General features: G+C 44.4%; 1 protein-coding gene across 1 annotated transcript in view; it reads left to right on the top strand.

Moving 5' to 3' along the window:
* The window catches only part of NFIA (nuclear factor I A), a gene marked incomplete at its 5' end in the record, with an annotated part of 353,459 nt that overhangs the window by 264,431 nt on the left and 71,788 nt on the right, over positions 1 to 17,240 (top strand). Inside the window, 3 exons of the mRNA XM_084266547.1 lie at positions 3,115 to 3,189; positions 12,664 to 12,781; positions 15,293 to 15,420. Coding sequence (XP_084122673.1) covers positions 3,115 to 3,189; positions 12,664 to 12,781; positions 15,293 to 15,420 — 321 coding nt within the window. The remainder of the gene's footprint in view (positions 1 to 3,114; positions 3,190 to 12,663; positions 12,782 to 15,292; positions 15,421 to 17,240) is intronic.

Here is a 17,240-nt window from a genome sequence, read left to right as displayed (position 1 = left end):
GTTAACTTCACATATTTTGTCAATTCTGCTATCTTCCAGTCATTTTTCTTTTACACATCTGGCTACTTGCCCTTCTTCTCTGTCTCTCATGTTGCTCTGTGATCACAGCTCAGCAAAAGCTCCAGTTTTAGGCCTGGATTCTGCACCCTGAACCACCCAGGCAAACCTTTAAACTTCCATGGAGTTCTACTGAACTTCAAATTCCCAAGCAAACCATGCATCGAAGTAAACTCAAGATACAACTCTAAGCCAAGGGCTTTTTTGGGTATCAAGACATCATTAATGATTGGCCCCCGATTTCCTAATGTTTCTAAGTAAATTACCAATTGGAGAATTGTGAAATTCACCTTTTCATTTGTGAAATGTTTATTTCCAGTACTGAAGGGTGAAAATCGAATCACTCCTGTTGTGTGCTGTTGTTTAATGATTACTGTTACATGCACAGACTTAGGAAATGTTCCTGCAGAAGTAGGTGGGCATTGCAGGTGCAAAATAAGATGTTATGATAACTTAATTTGAGGCCCTGTGGGACCCTCAGAGCTAGGTCATATCTAAAACCATCTCTTGGCCTTTTCATTTCTGGTTTTACCTGTGTTTGTTAGGTTAAGGTAACGGGTAGCTGTGCTAAAATACTGTTTTTATTGAATGATCACAAAGGGAACTACACTTTCCCCTCAAAAAGTCAGCCAAATGGCCTACTGTGGCTGTGATTTTTTACTTCCATGTATAAATTCTGCCATCGCTCTCAGTGCCATAGGAACCTGCCTGAGAATTGCAGGTGGAAGTGGACACCAGAGCCGAGCCAGAACGGTGTGCTGTGAAAAAACAACACGTGGCAGATGTTGGGAGCGGTGCTGAAAGCGCTGCTGGAAGTTGGTCAGATATTGCCATGATGAGCACAGTATGCGAAGTTATATAGCGTAGACTGGCTTCCCTGCGAAGGGCTCTGCGGAGTAGTAAGCGTCCTGGCCCCGATCCAGCAAGGCACTTAAGCATATGCTTAATTTTAGGCACATGAGTGGTTTCAGTGAAGACCTAAGAGAATTATTTTTAATTCACAGATCATTTAATTCAATAGGCAGGTCTGCTGCAGCATATGAAAAGTAGATCTTCATATTAAAAATACTTGGGAAATTGTCAATGAACAAACGTTGTGTATGGCCAGCAACCATTTCTAACAGGCAGAATGATGTAGTCATCACCTTTATTATGGTAAAATATAAAGCAGATCAGGCAAAAGCATTTACAATTATCCGAGAGCTATTTCTAACTTGAAAATAAGGAAAAATAAAAGCTTGTAAGAACATTTTTTCATTTGAAGTAGAGAAAAATTTATTCTCTTGATGTAAATAAAAACCTTGTTTGCAGATTGAGGAATTTGTTTGTGTTGAGTTTCAGCATCAATTTCAATATTTTATAGTGCATTTATCTACAGCTGGAGCATGACAGATTTGTGTATATTTATATGTTTGTGTACATAATACATATGTATACACACATACACAAGGATGCCCAAAGATATACATATACACATTTTGAAAACTCATCATTATTGCTGAAGTATAAAAACATGCCTGATGTAGAAACTTGTCTCGAGTCTGTTAGCTTAGTGACTGCGTTCATCTGGCACTGTAGGATCCTCACAGAAACCGGGAAGTTCTCCCACGCAGGAGCAGATTTCTCTGAGACCTTGGCTGGAGGTGAATGCCTGACCTCCCTCCAGATCTCTCCCAACCCATTCTCTGACAGGCCACCCTCTGTAGTCCTGCATGCAAGACAAATTCCTTTTACCTCCCATCCTGCAGGTAGAAATGGCAGTAAGATACATTGGGATTTTTATTAAACAAGCCCAAAAGAATGACAGGAGAACAAATGCACAGCTTGCATTACTCCTTTTGCTCCGGTTGCTATAGGAAGGTGCACTGGGTAATGCCACTCCAAGCACGGGGTACAGCAGACTATACTGAACGTAGGGGAATTGTTCTGAATCTCCCAAACAATTAACAACAGAGCAGATGGTGCCCCTGCAAAACATTCAATAATATATGTGTGCGTGCGCTGGAATCAGTGACTCTAAGTAGGACAACCTAAAAAGGTATGCCACTTATCCCGTGGACAAGTAGGACTTTACAGTTCTTTTAATAATCTCTTTATCCTGAGATTTCTCCTTTGACCCTGATTTCAAAAGCAGGAGGTCAGCCTGGCCGACTAACCACAGACCTCTAATTGAAGTCCAGATACGTCCCGTGTGAACTGTTGTGTCCCGCTCCGCACACTTACACTGGGTTGCAGCCCAAAAGCTGCTCCTTTTGTAATTGATCATACCCGTGAAAATTAAATGAACATTTGGTGGTAGGCATGTTTGCAGAGAAGAAGGAAAATACTGTTATGTAAAGTGTAATAACATTTTGATACCAAGTGCAGAGGCATTCCTTGCACATGGGAGGCGAGCGTGGAAGCGTACGCTCTGGTTCCTAAAGACAGTCCAAAGCTCAAAGTTAATACTTTTCTTAGGCAGAGATTTATTTTTCTTTTTGAAAGCTGGTTTTAAATGTTAGGAGCTGTTTGGGTTTTTTTGGTGAGAAAGGCATTGGTTTAATTTTTTCTAACCAGCTGCTATTTTAAGATTTCCCCAGTGTAACCTTAGAAAATGAAGAGTACATCTTTAAATCTTGTTTTGTTTGAATGAATGGGTAGATAATCCTGATCAGATGTTTCTTTAGAGAATAATGTTTAAAACGATTATGGAACTTAGCTGTCCTGTCTGTTTCCTAGGTACAGTATTTTCATTTCAATTGTGAAGTCATTAGGGGTCATCCAAGGTAACCGTTTATTAAAATCGCCCTCTTTTGTTTCAGATTTCCTGTTGAGATGCTTTAACATGTAAAAATCTCCCTGCTGATGTGTCATGTTAGCTTTCCTAACCTCTAGATAGAAACCACAAAGCAGCCTACATAGCTGTATGACTGGTTACCCACCTACATAAACAATAATTACTGCTAAGTGGGAAATTAGATGTCACATTTTAAGTCTAAATGAAAGTAAAGTATTTGAGAATACTGTCATTAAATGCTTAAAGCTAATCGCAGTTCTCTCACTCTGTTTGTTTTGTAGGACATTTGGGCTTCCAGGACAGTTTTGTCACATCAGGTGTTTTCAGTGTGACTGAGCTAGTAAGAGTCTCACAAAGTAAGTATCATTTTTGTGGCTGGTTTATGTGGTTTCTGCAATTCCAGGTGTGTTTTTGGTTGGGTTTTTTTTTTTTCTTTGATTCTTATCGTGCCCCTTCCCCAAATGACCAACAGTGTTTTTTGGGAGTTTCTTCTCCCTGATTCTCACCAGTGGACGCTGTTTATGTGACACATCTTTTAATGTGGGCAAAGAAAACTCTGTCATTTTTAGAAGTAAATAAGAAAATTTTGATTCTGCAAACTTGCATGTGCAAGTTGATAAGCTGAAGATAGACAGACTCTGTACCTGAGTGCAGATAAATGCCTGCAAGGACCAGCTTACCCAGAGGATCCCTTGCACGGTTCGAGGACTGTATTTTAACCAGCCCCTCCCAAAGAACGTGAGCTGTGCACTTAAGCCCAGAAATTTTCTTAGGCCTCTTGTGCACGTGGTGTCCATCCGTGCCATGTGTGCCTGTGTTTGTACACCTTCAAACTGATGAACTTGTTAATAAGGCCAACAACCGTGCCAGCTTCAGCCCTGCTAACCTCAGCTGCGCGCAGGCCTACATCCTGACTTCCCAAGGCCTGTGTTCTCCATTAGCTGTATGGAATTCTGTCTTCTAGAAGGATTTGGTTTTTGACCTTTAAAGAATGCTAATGCCCCCAGCATGACTGACACACTGCAGCATGATCATTACAGGCTTGTCAATACTCACTAACAGCAGTGAATTAAGAGTACCTGTCACCACCCTGTTCCATTGATCAAAGGTGCATTGATTGTATTTTGCTATGACATAATCCAGATGGTCCAAGGAAGGTATATCATAGAATCACAGAATGGTCAGGGCTGGAAGGGACCTCAAAGACCATCTAGTTCCAACCCCCTGCCATGGGCAGGGACATCTCTCACCAGACCAGGTTGCTCAAGGCCCCATCCAACCTGGCCTTGAACACCTCCAGGGAGGGGGCAACCACCACTTTTCTGGGTGACCTCTTCCATGGTCAGTCCCTTGCAGAGAGACTACTGGTGAGTTAGGCTGTAGTCCTGGTCCTTTGCAGATCTTTTCTGCAGCTAACACAGAGCAATGAAGTAATATCACATCATCACCAATTACCACCACTCCAGGTGAACTGCTCAGCTATGTCCCTTCAAAGCCTTAGGGTTTGTAACCAATCTCCTCAGCACAGCCACTGAGGAAAATGATTCTCCTCCTCAACAGCAGGAATATTTGTTTGTGTAGTGGCTCTGAGCACATAGTTTAAGTCCTTCCGGGGCTGGAATGTAACTGTCAGAGACTCCGTGGGCTTGAGTCAGAGTTTCTGTAAGGATTTTCCTGCTTCATTTCCTCTTCCAGAAAGACTTGACCTCTAGCTAGTTAGTTGGCTTTATATTCAAAACTAGGATGCTGTAAGAAAAGCGTGGCAAGTAGGAGATACAGGGATATTAGAGTTCTGTGCCCTGGAGAGAGAGAGACAGAGAGTGAGACAGCCATTTCTCCTGAGTTCTTTACCCTGACAACTAACTGTTGGGAATTTTGTGAGAAGAACAAGGTTTAGAGGCCTTTGAAGTCAAGAGGAGCTGCTCAATGCTCAGCACATTTGCAAACCAGTTCTCTTACTGAAGTGCTTAAATAGGGACTTGGACACCTAACTCCCTGTTCTGTGCACACTGACATGCTGGTACCTGCAGTGTGGTGGGCAAAAGCAAACTATTGCTAGGCTGTGAAGATCTCCATGTTATGTCACTTGATTTCAGTGTGCAGCATAAGGCTTTTGAAGGCCAGAGGATTCACCCTCCCCCTCTGCAAGGCATCCCACTTCACCACAATCTTATCTTCGCTGTAGGAGCCCTACACAGCAGAACTGCCTCTGGACTCTGTCAGCCGTGCTTTGTGTGCGCACAGGACAGGGCTGCTGGGGAAGTGCCCCTGGTCAGGACTTGAGCCTTCACAGCCAGCCCCAGTCCCAGCCCCCTGAGAGCTTGGCATTGACCGCATCAGCATCATGTTTCATGCTTATTAATCTTCCATGATACCTTATTGAAACTGAACTAAAGCCCCATGTGTCAGAAATCCTGGCACTCGGCATGTTTTGCAGACTATGGACTGTGTCTGAGAGGTTCCCTCTGCTCATCGTTGAAGCACACCACCTCCATGGATGGGGCACCTGCACGCAGCAGGGGCAGGACAGGCATGAACTTTACCAGGAATAAGAAAGGTGTTGGTGGGCAAAATAAAGAGATTCAGCTTTTATCTGTTCCAGACACAGGGGTTTGCACTCTTGTTCATGGGCTCTTTAATAATCCCAGGAGGTCAAGACCTCAGTTTTATATCCTGTCTAGAAGCCAGCACCTCTACCAAAAATAGTGTCCCCAAAGCATATTGGGATAGCACTTCAGAACTGACTCAGAGGGAAGAGTGCCAGCAACTGATTTAGCTACACTGCTTTTGATAGCACCCTGGATTTTCCTTGGAGATGCCCCAGACATGTACTGACCAGCCATAACCTTGTTTACTTTGTGAGGTCTGAGAAGCCCACAGCCTGACATGCCGTGGCTACCCAGTGGGAGATGTTAGGTTAGAGTCCAGCAACAAATTCCCAGCAAAGTCAGTATGAATTCTCATGCTAATATTCAAAGATTTATTTAACATAACAGTGCAACAAAATAATCACTGTACATTTGCCTAAATTTGCAGGCAAAGTCTTTAAGAGAGTGTGGTTTTCATCATAACCCTTGCTGGGCTGTCTATATGTTCCCATGTCTCAACCTGAGACCAGCCCATGGGTTTCCTTCATCCTGAGGAGCTCAGCTTGTGAACACCATCATCCCAACAGCTATAAACAGTCTGTAGCTTCAGTCATCAAAATCTCTTCAGTCCATTCTCTTGGGTTTTCTTTCTAAAAAGCCATTGCCTCTTCAGTAGCCACCGTGGGCAGGGAAGGAACCAGCCTGCCTGTCCAGCACGAGCCCTTGGGTTTAGGTTCCGCTCTCTTCCAGAGCATGCTCCATGTTTGCTTTATGAAGAGGTCCCCTTTGGCTATCCCCACTGTCATTTTTCTTTCCATGCTTGCTTTTGATAATATGGTAAGATGAAATAAGTGATTTCTCACAGCTTTAACTGGCCTGTGGTTTGCTGCTGTTGTCTAAAATTATACTTAGGAAATATTGTTGGTAGTAATTATGTGCCAGGTTTATTTAGCCAAGTTCCCAGAGGTCCCCATGACAAGGAGTCTCAAGTAATAGGCAGTTGTCTCCATCATGCAAATTTGGGGGATGAATTAATCAAGCAAAAGGTCAGCTGTTACCATTATCTATCTTACCTATCAGTGCTGATCATCACAGTTTCTTTGAGCTATTGAACAAGTCTAGACTGCTTTGGTAATAGAAACTTGCTTTCTTCAGTCCTACAGATGCAGATTTTCTTTCGAAATGCTACTGAGCTACTGAATCTTGCAGAGCCTAGTAAAACAGAGAAAGCAGATCATAAACGCTCATCTGAAAACCAGATAATCCCCACTCCACCCTGATGTGGAACTTGCAGACCGTGCTGTCAGTTTTCCTACATTATTAGAAGGCAAAGGGTGTGAGCTCCTTTCTAAGTGTCATCTGTCACCCCAGATACTGGGGGGACCCCTTCAGACAACAGAGACTTCATCCTTCCATCTCCAGAGAGGTTTGGGCTCACACCAAAAGGCTCAGCAGCAGAAGCGTTGGAGATGTCTGGGTTTTGTGAATTGACAGCCAAGAAAAACCTCCTCCCTCTCTATGCTTGTTAGGAAAATACTCCACTCACTGTGTGCAGCTATCTGCAGGGTGCTGGAGGAAACCCTCCCCAAAAGATGCTGGCAGAGGGGTGGCTGTGGTGCTAAGCCACTGCCGAGCGCGCAGTCCTGTTCGCTCGGCGGAGGTTGGGAGGCCATGGCAGGCTGGAGCAGGGAGAGAGGCACAAGGAATGCTTTTCCACTCTTGGCTTGGATTCTGCACCCTGTGCTCTTGTGCGGAGAGCTGCTGGGAAGATCTCCTCCCTTGGAGGTCCTTCAAGCAGCCAGATAAACTGCACTGCCCAGGATGTGAAGAAAGATTTAGGATTTATGAACATTTCGCTACAGCCAAATCAAACATATTTGTTTTGTGCTGTGTTATTTGTCAAAATGACATCATTCTTCATTCTGATAAACAAGGGAATTCTGACTGCGCCCTGGACTGAAAATGCCACGCTCTGAGTTTTAGGATGTTAGTGGTGTGCAGGAAGGAGCTGTACGGAGCAAGTGGGGTGACTTTAATCCTTCTAACAAGCCAGGGAAACCACAAGCACACAGGCATATGTGCAGTTCTGTATAAACACAGAAGTGGTCCAGCTCCTTATCCCCCAAACAGTGGCACTAATTCCACAGGTAAGAGGTGCTTTTTTGGCCAAGGCATTTTGGAAAGCTCAGGATCCTGCAACACCGAGGGTGCCAGACTTGGTTGGCAGCAGCTTTAGCAATGGAGGCAGGGGCTGAAGCTGTCCTTGTTGTGAGGACAACTGCTAGAAGTGAAAGTAATTGCCACTGCTGCAGGCAGAGAGCATGGATGTGACGGAGGAAACACAGCTCCCTCTTGCCTTTCATCCAGAGGTACAGCCAAAACAAGCTGCAGGGAAGGAAGGTCCTGAGAACCCAGCACGTACTGGATGCCTGTGGCAAGGTGTGGGGTGCACCACCTCCTGCCGTGGGTCTGGGCCAGGCAAGGCTGCAGCAGGGAGGATGCTCCTGCCTTCTTATAGCCCAGGAGAGGAGGAGAGGCTCTCCTCCACGCATAGCACGTGTGGGAAAGCCAGGGTGTAATAACACATCTCTCACTGAACAGCAGCCTGTACGTTTTCTGCTATGCTAAGCATTACAGCAGTGAAGGTAGTTTAAGTCAGCGGCATGAAAATTAACATTTAAAAAGATACTTTATACTCCTTAGCAAAGCACTGCTATCCAAAACACACTGTTTAGGCCTGGGTATGAGAGGAAGAAAAAAAGATTATAATAAAAAATAGACTGCAGGCATAGAGTGAACAGTTGCCGTGACCTTGCCTTTTGTATGCCATTACACAATTCAATGGCAGTCCACTCAAACCTTGCTCTCGATCAATATCCTATTAAAGCAGCACAAAAAGTCTCTATAAACTTAGTGGTTAGCTATGTTTATAAATGGAACTCAGCATAATTAGATGGTCAATAGCAGGCTGTACTTGTAATTTTAAAATGAACATCACACATTTCATATCTGTTGTATTCGGCAAAACCTCTTTGGATCTAACGATACAGTGTGTAGGAAACAAAGGCCTCGTGAAACAAAACCACCCCACCTCAGCCAGCTCCCCTTTTCCTCTCAGCAGCAGCAGCAGTGTGTTTCCCTTTGTTTATGGAGTCACAACACAGGAAAAAGTTTATTAGTCAAATGTCATGTTTCTCCCATTTAACCTTAAACACATTATCACTTTGCTGCAGTGTTACACGTGTAATGATCTTAGTCACATCCCAGCCCCTTTGTAAAAATAAATACATTAAAATGGGGAGAAAAAAAAAGAGAGACTAAATATTAACATGGCTAAAAGAGAGTGCAGTATTCCAAGGAAGACAAATGCCAGCCTGGCTGGTTTTATTTAGTGGGTTTCCTGTTCTGTAATTCAATAAATTTTTCAAAATAAATACTCCAATTGGGTTAAGTCAGAGGGCTTTTTGTTAATTTCTCTGCTATTTTTCTTGACATTTTGGGTGAAGATCTGAGCTTAACAAGCTAGCAGCAGAGGGAGCAGGCTGGCAGCCCGGGCGATGCTGCCCCATGTCCCAGGGAGTAGCACAGCACTGGTGCTCAGGCAGAGGCTCTCACCTTCCTCCTCCTCCTCCTCTTCTGGGGCAAACTGCCTCCTCTTGCCTCTTAGAGCTAGCCAAACGTGTCCCATGTGCAGAGTGATGGGTTTTTTGTGATGCCAGCATCAGTTTGCTTTCTTACAAAGCCTGTGCTGGGTGTAAGGGGAAGGGGGGGGTCCTTCCTCCTTGCCCCCGCTCCAGGTTGGAGCCCCAGGTCAGATGACATCTTGATGCCAGCACGTAGGTGGAGACTGTTGTTTTGACTCTCAACTGCAGTTTCTGACATCCTTTCCTGTTCCGGAGATGTTCCTGAGCTATCAGAAGGTCACTTTGCTGCAGAGCTTTACTTAGTGGGGGGGAAACGGCGTGTTTTTAATGTCAGTGGCCTGGAGGTTCTGCAGGCTGCAGCTGTGCTGGAGCAGAGCTTCCCAGCCACGCTGCTGCTGGTGTGGGGCCAGAGCCCGTCCCTGGGGTGTGGGAACAGGGTGTAGGGAGGTGGATCGCCACATGCTACGACAAAGAGGGTTAATTTAGAGCTTTGCCAGAGTTTGCACCACTTTGATCCCTTTGCTTACTCTGAAGCTGCAGCTCTTGCAGGGAATCCTGCAAATAAATGCAAGTGTTCCCTTGCCGTCAGCTTTCTGTGCCCCATGCAAGGTGGACAGTCTTCAAAGGCAGCGTGAAAAGTCCTTTGGAGAGGGCTCAGATGCTCCTGGCTGGGGTAGCTGCCCTGTGGTGCCCACTCTCTGGGCGCGTTGTGCTGCAAAACACAGGGGTGGCTGGAGGAGGCAGATGCCAGGCAGCGAGCTCCCCGCAGCCGGGAAGAGGAAGCGACCTTCCGCCATGCAGGCTAAAAACATTAACCTCTTCCTGACAGCCTCAGAGGGGGCTCCACACGCCAGCACCACGCTGTGTTTTGTGAGAGTAAATGGGGCAACTGCAAGTAAAGGTGTAAATACCCTTTGCGGCACAACAGGCACCGAATACGCGCCTGGCAGGCAGGAGAAAGGGTTTCAGAAGAGCTTAGCCCCGTGCAATGTCTGCCACAGCACTTCTGGGGCCAGGGACTGTAAGCTGGGCGCAGCAGGATGGTGGCTTAGGTGTAGGGACTGCCAAGGGGTTGCAGGCACTCACCCCTATGAGCCCACCAGGTGCTTTAACCTCTGCTTTAACCTTCGATCTGTTGGTATGTATCAGAGGCAGGTTTTGTTCTTTAACCCTCGGATTGCAAACAGGCTCTTGAGTGTGGCAGAGGGGTTTGGGCTGAGACAAACAAAGCATCCTTCGTGTTTGGTACCTGGGCGGAAATGACCGCACGATTAGTCCTTTCTACTTGGTGCTGAGTTTACACAGTGTTCGCAACACGTTGTTCCCACCCCACCCTGGGTCTGGAGGGACATTTCCTTTTCCTATAGGGCCCATTTGAGGATTGGAACAGAAACATCCAGGATTTAGGGAGAGAGCCATTAGCAGAGAGAAGTGAGAGAAAGAAGAGAAGCCTTGGCTAGATACCAGTTTTTCTTCCCTATCTGTTTGGAATAAAACTGTTTCATAAATCCTGCGATGGCTAGGAAATTCATGGTGCCTCAGAAAGGAACAGTGCTTTAATTTAGTGCTCGCCTTTTTTATGTTCCTTTTTGGAAAACAGTATGCTTAACCTGTAAGTTGGGCTTTGGTAGGTAGAGGGTGCAGAGGAATTGATCAGCAGAGGGTTTCCAGAGCACAAATCTGTTTGGCAAGGAAGTTACTGAAAACTGTGGAGTAGATGCTGCAGAGAGTACCTTTATGATTGATTTCCATTCAAGTCAGACTGACTGCAGTGTGGTCATTTTTCTAACCCATAACTGCTCACACTGCAGCAGTCTGCTATCTGCAGGGTGTCTGAATTATAGCAGTCCATGTCCGTGTTACCTTTTACACAAATTACTTACACCGGTTTCTTTTTCCATGCAAATTCATCAGTTTTACAGCCTCTTGTAGCTGCTGTCAGGAAAGTGTTGCAGAAAGCACAAATTGATAAAATGAGTTAATTTTACTATGCTTAATTTTTCTTTCTTTCAGTTAACACACCCTCTCATACACCCCGTGTGCAGGAAGCGTTCTGATAGTTAAGGGAAGATAACAAAGGATTTGAGTGTTCTTGTCATAAATTACTTACCAACTTAATTCCTTTTAATGATCATTCCAGATTTGCTCAAGTTCTAATGGCGCTGTGCATTTTCCATCCCATGCTTTTAAAAGTCCGTGGCTATCCAGGCTGTTCCCGTTCTGTCTCAATGACGTTCTTAAAAGATCCTTGCCAAACAACTAATTGTCTTGTGGGGATGATGAGGCAGCTGCAAAGCTACATTATTCCTCTGTCAAATCTGACACTGGGAGCTCCTTAAGACTTGGGGTGAAATACTGGCCCCGTTACAGTCAATGGCAGCACTCCCAGCAGCCTGTGTTTCAGCCCAGACACATTAGCTGGGTGATAGGAGCTATCCTGTCTTCATTTCCTCACTCCTGCCCCGCCGGAGCGAAAGATTTTTTCATGTTTGAGAACAGGCCAGATTCTCAGACCAAAGATTAAACTTGGCTCAGCATCCCTGCGTGGCATTGAGACTGCTTCGCCTTTGTTGCTGTGAATCGGGGCTCTCAGACAATACATTCTGGGCCAAGCTTGTGTGTTTGATTGTGCAGTGTGAGTCCCTTTTTCAGATGTCTCTGAAATGGGAGAGAAAAATCACGATCTGCAGTTGTCAGCTCCCAAAGTTGTATTTGCCCTGTACCCAGGGTACGGTAGCATTTGTGGTGCAGGGGCATTTCTTTGTGCAGTGCATTGTCTTGGCTTTGAGCTGCTCTGTTCCTTTTCCATTCCCAGAAGAACACGGCACATGGAGTTCACAGGCAAACTTCAGGGTGTGTAGGAATTCATGGTGTTTTAATATCAAACTGAGACTCTGGGAAACTGAAAAGACTCCTATCTCCTGCAATAAAACGGGTGCTGGGTAAGGTAATGAGAGGTGAATGGTGGAAGCTAACTGCTGGGTAAAAGTTTTTGAGAGTCACATGGCTCTAGCTCAGGTTTAGCCGGAGGAGAGGCCAGAGGAAAACTCAGACGTTCACAGGCACAAAAGAACTCAGGTTTCTCATCTGCTCTCATGCTTTCTCTGAGGAGCATTTGTAACCCCTGTGCTTGTGGATGTACATCACGTATATACCAAAGGTCCTAAGGTGTGTATTTCCCTGCCTGTACTGCTTATAGATTATGCCAAGCACACTACAGGGATGATGCAGCCTATTTGTACCTACGCCAATAGATGCAGTGTTGTCCTAAAAGCAAACGCAGCAAGTTTCATTAAATGTTAAAATGCTGTCAATAGAAAAGCAGTGCTTGAAGTACTGTTTAATTTGGGTTTTTTTTTAAAGAATACCTTTGGATGAATATGAGGAAGAGCCTACGTCCTGGAACATTGTATTCTTGACAAAATTTACATCTTCTTGATTGCAATGCCAGTTACCATTAGCATTTCCTAATTTCCACATCCCACCTGTTCTCATCGTGAAACTAAACACACTCATGAGGAAGAAGAAAGTGATTTTGAAGTGCAATTCATCCCTTGTTCACATGACTTACTGACTGCAATCTCTTTTGTTTCCCCAGCACCGATAGCTGCAGGAACAGGCCCTAATTTCTCCCTCTCAGATTTGGAAAGTTCTTCATACTACAGCATGAGCCCAGGAGCAATGAGGAGGTCTTTACCTAGCACATCCTCTACCAGGTAATTTAATCTCTTCCTACTACCAGGTGACTTGGAAACCCAGGCCAGCCTCGTTACTCATCTGGGAAAGTAACCATTAAATTCGTTGACAAGCTGTTTGGGGGCCTCAAGACGTGGAGCTGTTTCAGATTCACAGAGCTGAATGTTCAACTGGATTGCTGTTAAAGTTCTTTCTGTATGTACAAGAAAAACTGCTGTGTTCATTTGTGTAACTTCTGGCTTGTATCTTGGTGTGTCAGGAGAAGTTCCACTGGAACTGTTGGGAGTTTCACTTGTGGTGGAAGGGAATTTGGAGCATATTGAGATGTGTCACTTTGTCCTAGCAGGAAAGTCTTGTGATAGAATTAGGTGCTTTTTTTTTTTTTATTGTAAAAGTGCTGTCTGTGGGACTAAGCATCAGTTTAGGACCTTGGGCTATCATGCATTCTAGTTTTCCTACAGCAGTTAGAAACTTGTGACTCAGCCTTTGGAAAACTGGGTTGTTAATACAGATGACTACCCACTCTGATTTTGGCTTAGATGCCACTATCAAACAAGGATACTTTTTGTTTTGTAACTTGCTCTCTAACCATCTAGGAGATGAGATTTATAAACAAGCCCAGTCACTCTGGTAGTCTTGAACACTATTAAGGAAACAGATTGATTTTTTTTTTCCTCCACAGCCAAAATAGATCACTTATTTCAAAGACATGACAAACAAGTCTAACTTCAGCCCAGGATTCTTTTACAGTTTTATCCCAGTCTGCAGTGCCACCAGCTTTGCAGTAAGCAAACCCACGTGTAAAAATTCCCCACAGTTTGAATATAGCTGGTTTTATTTTTAAAAAAAAATATCTTTGAAGAGCAATAACTTCTTAAAGTTTGCAGGGATTGGAAGATCATTCTACATCTTGCACTTAGTGTGTACATTATGAAGCTCAGTGACTACAATTCCCAGTACACATCAATTAAAAACTTTGTGCTCTTTCTTCTTTGTGTGTAAACTACTTGTCCTGGAGCACTCATCATTAGCATTACTCTCAGGTAAAATTTACTTGTGACTCCAGAAGCAAAAAAGTGAGGTTATTAATGTTACTTAAGAGCTCAGTTGTTGCTCTTCTATTCTTCTGCAAATAGCTACCACTGATAAGGAGCTAATTATAAACAGCATGGGTAGTTAATAACTTGGTAATATGTTTGTTTTCCTCTCATTAGGCTGTTCCCAGTCAGGAAAAAAAAATATTCCTTAAATACACAGACTCAGCAGAATTATCAGGCAGTAATTATATTGTATGCACACAATTTCCCCTATTGACACATAACAATTCTCTAAATTAAGGAATGGCCAAACCTGCATTCCACACATACCACAAGACTTATTCTTCCTGTTTCACACAAACTGATTTTGCATACCCTCCAGCTCCTACCTGTGCAGAGCTTGGGGTGGGGAGCCACGGGGAGGCTGCAGAGTTTGAAACCAACAGAAATCACAGGGAAATATTTTATGTCTGTTAAATATGTTCCCCCTACACAGAGGAGCCTGTTCTTGAATGCCTGAAGTCTTAATAGAATACAGATTTTGGGAAGAAAAAAAAAAAAGTGGGCTGACCCAGCCTTGGAAAAGTACTTAGAAGAGAAATTCTCAGTAATGTCCCCACACAGTCTGTACAACTCATTATGGAAAACAGAGCCAAGCTGAGTGTCTTTGCCTTTGGGATCCTCTCCCCGCAAAACTACTCAAAGTCTGGGACAGGGGCCACCAGAGATGACTGAAAGGGCTCTTCTGTCTGCTAAGCCTTTGGTGAGGGACATGTGGTGTATCACAAGGGAGTCCTGTAGTACTGACCCTGGCCAGAGATACCTGTTGGGGGGTTTCTGCACTCGGTGGCACACAGTTGCAGGGTAAAATGCTTGTACTTGTAAGATAACATGAACATCTGCACCAAGAATGGATTCTTCCATCATTCACTTGTCTACGCTGCTTCTTATGGGGCTGAAGTCTGGGTTAATTTAGTGGCCATGGTTAAAAGACTGGAGATTTTGAGAAAGTTTGAACTGATAAACAGTTTGTCTTTCCAAATAAGCTGTGTAAAAATCTGACAGTTAAAATAAGTCTTGGGTGTCGTTATCATGGTCGTTCAGATTGCAGAAAACATGCAATACAAATTAAGTTCTTGCCTCTTTACTGACTTCTGGGTGCTTTGAAAAATGTCCTACTTTTTGCTCTGTAAAAGCCTAAGTGCTAAACTGTCTTCAGGTTAAATTAATGTTTGTTTGGGGGTTCAGTTGGGACCCTGTGAGAGGTTATTTCATATCTCACTGAAGCTTAGTCTTGGCAGTGAAGCAAATCAGAAACAGGGCAGGAGGATGTCTGTGCAAGACTCACCTTCCCCTTCCCAGGAGCCTAAATCTTGTTACAATTTCTGTAAACCTCCAGCCAGGTTAGCAGGATGGTTCCAACAGAAAGGCTTTACTTTTGTTCCTTTCCATCCATACAGTATGTAGGCATGACATGGTTTTTTGCTTTCCCAGCTCTACAAAACGTCTCAAGTCTGTGGAGGATGAGATGGACAGTCCTGGTGAGGAGCCGTTTTATACAAGCCAAGGGCGCTCTCCAGGAAGCGGCAGCCAGTCAAGTGGATGGCATGAAGTGGAGCCAGGTAAGCCATGGCTCTCAGGAGCCCCAGAACATCATCTCTAGTTGCTTGGTTTTTGTTACCAGAACACACTGATGTAGAGAAAGGCGATCGATTCTAAACATCTCGTAACTTCTTCTGAGAAAAGGTCAGTCTAATGAAAATATTGTAGTGGTTTTATTGCTCCTGCAGCTGTGAATGTTTCTATAGTGTGTCACTTCTGTATTTTGGCCAAATATCTGAAGTATTTAAATAATGCAGCAAAAGATAGGCAGACATTTCTGTCCAAATGTCCAGTATCAGTTCTGGGATAGTGATGACAATCGCTTAGCAAGAAGCAGTACCTGCCTGGGCTGTGTCCTACAGTTTCACTGTTTAAATATCCCTAAATTTATACAAGGTAGAAAGACTTTTCAAGCATAATATGACACTTGAGCTCGCTTTAGTAATGACTTTTAAGAGATTTAACAGAATGAGTTGTTTTATTACTCTGTAATACCATGAAGTGTGATTGGGAGCTTCGTATCAAAATAGACATCACTGGATGTTACACTTCGTAAGGTTTAGTAGGCAGCTCTTCTACCTTTTCTCAGTTAATTTTTGTGTGTGATCTTTCTTGTTGATCATCTTTTGGATTATGTTATGTAACATACTTAACTGTCCATTGATCACTTCTCTTGAGATCATCTGGGTGCTTAATACTATTGAAAACATTTTTTTCTGGGTCCATGCTACATGTGTAGGGGAAGTTAATGCCTCAGTTTTATTTACAGCTAAACATTTGATACCTTTTGCCAGTAAAAACAACAAAAGTCTCATTTTTTAGATGAAGGCAACTTGTGCTTTCATCTTCAGCCCCCCAGTGTTGGAGAAGGCCTTCTGAACAGCCCAAAGGACCTTTCACAATACATATATAATATTTTTCCTTTCTTGTTTGTTTGGATTTAAAATAGTATGGTTTTGGTTTGTTTTGAAACAACACATGCTTGTCCAGGGCACTCTGTATAATGAACTATACAGCACAGAAAAGTAAATTCAACCTGAACAGCATTAAAATCAGTTCTGTGGGCACTTGGCCAGCCACCTATATCCTTCATCATGTAGGAAACATACCCACAGCTTTCTCTGGAGACCCTGTCAAACAGCTGTCCTTTACAGCATGCCCAGAAAGTCACCAAATTTGGGCTATTCCAGACTGGGAGGGGACTGATTCCCGCGCCTGGGAGCCCTTGGAGGATCCCCTGCCAGCTGCCCTCTCTCCTCTAATGAGGAGGAGCCAGCTTGTGGGCCCTTATTGACTGCAGATGTGGCACTTTGGCAGGAGGAGAGGGTGGACCTGCAGGCAGACAAGTGCCAGGCTCCCTGTGACTGCCTTGCCGCCGCCGTCCCCAGGGCTCTGGTGTTTTCAGTGAGGTGTCCTGCTCAGTAGACTCGAGGGGCTGTTTTCCCCGTCGGCTCCACGCTCCAGATGATGTAAGGCAGAGCTTCACCTTGTGCTGAACTACTCTGCTCATGGAGTGGCAAAAACACGAACAAAAGCTCAGCGCCCATTGGAAGGGCGAGATTGCAACCTCCTCTGCAGACACAGATGGCTAAAAGCTGACTGGGTCACTGCTTCTACATCACTGTCAGGCTGGGGGCTGACTCCCCCCAAAGTTTGGGGTGCTCTTTGTTGATGACAAATGTTCTCCATTTGTGCAACAGCCAGAGGTTGGCCATTAATTTTCTTGTCACTTCTGGTGGTGTTCCCCACATGTGGTCATTACCTCTGTCTCATCCAAGTCCTGACTAGATGGTGGCACTGAGCTGCTGAGCTGGGCAGAAGTCCCTAACGCCTCACACCT

The sequence above is a fragment of the Gallinula chloropus genome (assembly GCF_964237585.1).
Source record: "Gallinula chloropus genome assembly, chromosome: 6".
NCBI classification, from domain to species: domain Eukaryota; kingdom Metazoa; phylum Chordata; class Aves; order Gruiformes; family Rallidae; genus Gallinula; species Gallinula chloropus.
Note: the sequence above shows the minus strand (reverse complement) of the source record. Positions and strands in the feature narration are given on the sequence as shown.